Genomic DNA, 5,000 nt, shown 5'->3' with positions numbered 1-5,000 from the left:
TCATGATTGGGTATTAAAGGGGCGTCCTGGAAAGGCTCAGTGGTTCACCAACATGGACGGGGTCAGATTCACCACTTTGTGAAAACAGTTTAAGAACGTTTGTCAACACAGAACTGCAGGAATTTATAGATTTCACATCTACAATCAATGATGTCATTAAAGGTTTCAGAGAATCCAGAGAAATCTCTGAGAACCAACACTGACTGTCTGTGACCTTTGACCCCTCAGGCAGCGCTGCATTAAAAACCCTCATCAGTGTATAAAGGACACTACATGGACTCAGGAACACAGTTTGTCTCTGCATCTACAAATGTGAGTTCAGACTCAAAGACAAAGACACATATCAACAACATCCAGAGACGCTGCAGACGTCTCTGGACCAGAGCTCAGCTGAGACGGACGCAAAGAGGAAAAGTGTCCTGTGGTCTGACGAGTCCACATTTCAGACTGTTTTCACTGATCATGAACGTCGTGTCCTCCGGGCTGAAGAGGAAAAGGACCGTCTAGATTGTTCCCAGCACTGACTTCAACAGACAGCAGCTGTGATGTTTGGACGGATTCAGAGAGACACATGCTGCCATCACTGACGTCTTCTTCAGAGACGTCCCTGATTATTTCAGAGAGACGATGCTGAGACACGTTGTGGACGTGTTCCAACAGCGTGTCTTCATAGTAAAAGAGTTCAGGTCCTAGACTGACCTGGACCTGCAGTCCAGACCTGGACCTGCAGTCCAGACCTGGACCTGCAGTCCAGACGTGTCTCCCATTGAAAATGTGTGGTGCATCATGAAGGACAAAACAGGACAACAGAGACTGTGGACTGTTGATCAGCTGAAGACGAATATCAAGAAAGAATGAGACAGAATTGACCTTTAAAACTTCAACAAACACTGACTGAGTGTCAGAAGAAAAGATGATGGATCACAGAGAGAAACTGCAGATTTACAACAAACATTAAAGTTGATCAGTCTGATCAGGAAATATCTGATCTTTGTTCTGGATTCAACTGAATACAGGTGGAGACGTTTTCTGCAAATCATTGTTTTTATTTATGTTTTACAGAATGTCTCAACATTTTTGGAGTTTGGGTTTGTAACATCCTGATAGTTTAAACTTGTCTGAAGCTCAAAATACTTCAAACATTGAAAAAAATTAAATAAAATATTCTGCAGTTTAATTCAGCCAGGGTCTGTTTGTGAAGACTTCAGTCCACAGAGACACAGACAGGTTCAGGGTCAGTAGGTGTCTCACCTCCCCACAGGCCCCTGGCCTGTCTCTGTGTTCGGGGCTGCTGCAGTGAGACAGCTGCTGGATGACGTTACTGACAGCCAGACTGCTGCGACCAGGAGACAGGTCCTCCTCCTCCACCTCCAACCAGCCCAGAGAGCGCACGGAAAAACACTGACAGACAGACAGACGGTGAGATTAAACGGTCAGTGAGTTGTTAGGACACAGACAGAGAGGCAGACAGGCAGAGAGAGAGAGACAGATTCAGATTAATCAGATTCAGATTAATGCTGTATAAAACTGTGGTAGAGAGAGGTAGACACAAACAAGGAGAGAGAGAGATTAGAATAGATTAGAACAGCAGAATAGAGTGAGCAAACATCACTTTATTATTATTATTATTATTATTATTATTATTATTATTATTATTATTATTATTATTACTGTATGTTTGTTAGTTAGTCATGATGTCATCTTTAACTCCTCTGACATCATAGTCTTCCATCCCAGTCTGACTTCTGAATCAGAAAGAAGAGGTCTCACTCCAGCTGGTTTTTCAGGCACCATCAGGAGCCAAATATCCCAGAATGCATTTCACATGCTTGAGACCATCAGAATCAGAGAAAGCTGATTGTTGAGTCTCATTTCCTGGTTGCCAAATATCAATGCTTTGCTAAAACATCTGGAGAAAAATAAGAAGGTACAGTTGGACGCCTTCGAAAGACTCGCTCTCATCAATGTTGCTCAGGATCCCAGGAACTCAGCTGTCCAGTCCTGAGTCAGCTGACAACACATCTGTTCCTGAGTGTTCCTTCATCTCACCTGCTTCTAGGTCTGCAGACACACGTTCCTGTTCTCCAGTCAGCGGTCTGGCTGTTCCTGTTCCTCCTGTTCCTACTGGGCCACAGCTGTCCCTGCTTCCACTAGTCTCCACCGGCTCCACCGGCTCCACCGACTCCACCGGCTCCACCGGCTCCACCGACTCCACCGGCTCCACCGGCTCCACCGGCTCCACCGCTCCACCGGCTCCACCGGCGCCACCGACTCCACCGGCTCCACCGGCGCCACCGACTCCACCGGCGCCACCGGCTCCACCGGCTCCACCGGCTCCACCGGCTCCACCGGCTCCACCGCTCCACTGGCTCCACCGGCGCCACCGACTCCACCGGCTCCACCGGCGCCACCGACTCCACCGGCGCCACCGGCTCCACCGGCTCTACCGACTCCACCGACTCCACCGACTCCACCGGCTCCACCGCTCCACCGGCTCCACCGACTCCACCGGCGCCACCGGCTCCACCGGCTCAGCAGCTGGTCTCCAGCCCACCAGCCCTGTAATCAACTTCCTGTTTAGAGTCACCAGATGTTCTCCAGACTTATCCAACAGCTCGACCCGACCTGCAGCTGGATGTTCTGGTGCTGGCTGCCCTTCCTGTTCTCCTTCACTGCTAGTCCAAACACTTTGTCCTGCTGGACCATCTTCCTTCCTTCCTGTCTGCTCAGGATGTTCTCTGGAACAGTTCCACTCAGGATGTTCTCTGGAACAGTTCCACTCAGGATGTTCTCTGGAACAGTTCCACTCAAGATGTTCTCTGGAACAGTTCCACTCAGGATGTTCTCTGGAACAGTTCCACTCAGGATGTTCTCTGGAACAGTTCCACTCAGGATGTTCTCTGGAACAGTTCCACTCAGGATGTTCTCTGGAACAGTTCCACTCATCTGCCCGGCCTCTGAGTTTCTTTCTCTGTGTTTCAAGTTTTAATGTCACGACGTGTTGTTGTTTTTTTTACAATTTAAAACTGGTCACCATTCATTTGTTTTTTGTGTGAACTATCATTTTAAGCAACATTACAGGAGAGATTCTGCTGTAATGTCATTATTATCACAACAGTGATGCTGTCAGAACATTGTAAGTCAAACTGCAACAAAAGATTATACAGGTCTAATTCTAGATTCTAGATTCTGTAGTTGTTGGTATTTAAGCAACACAATTCTGTTTGCATTATTATTATTATTATTATTATTATTATTGTAGATGCTGTTGTTGTTATGGTTACCTTGGAGTTGGGGTCGTGGTTGGTGAGATAATCTTCATGCCATGAAGACCTGCAAAAAAAATCATATAACCTGTAAAGACTGTGTGTGTGTGTGTGTGTGTGTGTGTGTGTGTGTGTGTGTGTGTACTGTTACCTGGCCTCAGGGTGTCCATCTGTCTCTCTGTTGGAGCTCTGCTGTCCAGCCTCCTCCTGCTGAGATACAACACCATAGAAGAAGACAAACCTGAGCTAATACAGGCTAACTCAACTACACTGGACTAACTGAGTTAATCTGGACTAACTGAGGTAAATAAAGTCTAACCTGTGTGTCAAGCAGTTGCGGCGTCCCACTGAGTCGGGGATGTTGCCACTGGGTGGCGCCGGTCGGAACGTGCCAGTAGTAGGTTCCCGTTGAGTCTTTGATGGTTCTCCAGCCAGAGGGAAGGTCTGGATCCAGCAGCAGGTTCTGGTCTGTCCAGATGTTGTCTGCACACACACACACACACACACACACACACACACACACACACACACACACACACAGACACACACACACACACACACATGAAGATAGAGCTCAGACCTGTCCGGCGCCCCCTGCAGGCTGCAGTGTTCATTGCAGACTAACTGTCTGATGAACTGAAGACACAGGTGGACATGTGGCGTCCCGTTAGCAGCAGACTCAACTCGAGTTGCTAAACAATGAGCAGTGGACAGACGAGGACGTCTTGGTCCTGATATCAACACTAAAAACACTTTCTGGCCTCTTCAGTAAGTTGAATTAAATGTTGAAAAATCCTAAGAAGCAGAGGTCAGTAAACACAACAAGCTTAACTGACTGAAACCATTGATTATTTCCATTGTTGATTTTTTTTTTTTTTCAATTAATCTGTTAATTAACCCTGTCACAATCATGTTGTCATGTGGAGCATCTTTCCTGTAATGATTATTTTCATTGTCAATTAGTTGTTTGATCCAGAAAACGGTGAAAAATGTTGATCAAAGTCCAAGATGGTGTAAAGGACATGACAGAGACCAGAAAAAATCTCGGCAATGTTCACATTTAAGAAGCTAGAATTAGATCATTTTGACTTATTTTGTCTTTAAAAATGACTCAAAGTGATTCATCAATTATCAAAATAGTTGATGAAAATTTACTAATCAAATAATAATCAGTTACTCGATTAATCATTGCAGCTGTCGTTAATTTATCACCTCAGACACTTCCACCCTTTGGAGTACACAACATGTCATCAGTCATGAACTACACGATCAATAATTATTGATATTGACCAATATGAAACATCACAATAAGGTCAGGTTTTTCAGCTGTATCACCTGGACCGACCAGGTACGACTGTTTGAAGAGAGAAGTCAATCATTCAGCCAAACTTCACTTCTGATAATAATAATAAAAAATAACATGTCAGCAGTGAAATTCTGTCAGAAAATCAGTATATATACACATATATATATATATATATATATATATATGTATATATACACATATATATATATATATGTGTATATATATATACACATATATATATATACATATATATATATATGTGTATATATATATATATATACACATATATATGTGTGTGTGTGTGTGTGTGTGTGTGTGTGTGTGTGTGTGTGTGTGTGTGTGTGTGTTTTATATCTTAATATCAGGTTATCATTTCTACATATTAATCCTGACTTCTGATTTGACCTTTGACCTTATTTGGAAGTTCC

General features: G+C 44.3%; 1 protein-coding gene across 1 annotated transcript in view; it reads right to left on the bottom strand.

The window, feature by feature from the left end:
- The window catches only part of apbb3 (amyloid beta (A4) precursor protein-binding, family B, member 3), a 21,366-nt gene that overhangs the window by 9,608 nt on the left and 6,758 nt on the right, over positions 1–5,000 (bottom strand). Inside the window, exons 2-5 of the mRNA XM_084730238.1 lie at positions 3,586–3,749; positions 3,418–3,476; positions 3,285–3,333; positions 1,252–1,401 (exon numbers count right to left, since the gene is read on the bottom strand). Of these exons, the coding sequence (XP_084586364.1) occupies positions 1,252–1,401; positions 3,285–3,333; positions 3,418–3,476; positions 3,586–3,749 (422 nt within the window). The remainder of the gene's footprint in view (positions 1–1,251; positions 1,402–3,284; positions 3,334–3,417; positions 3,477–3,585; positions 3,750–5,000) is intronic.

This window comes from Lutjanus erythropterus, chromosome 11 (assembly GCF_056507025.1).
Source record: "Lutjanus erythropterus isolate fLutEry1 chromosome 11, fLutEry1.hap2, whole genome shotgun sequence".
NCBI classification, from domain to species: Eukaryota; Metazoa; Chordata; class Actinopteri; order Lutjaniformes; family Lutjanidae; genus Lutjanus; species Lutjanus erythropterus.
This window is presented reverse-complemented; position numbering and strand designations above follow the sequence as displayed.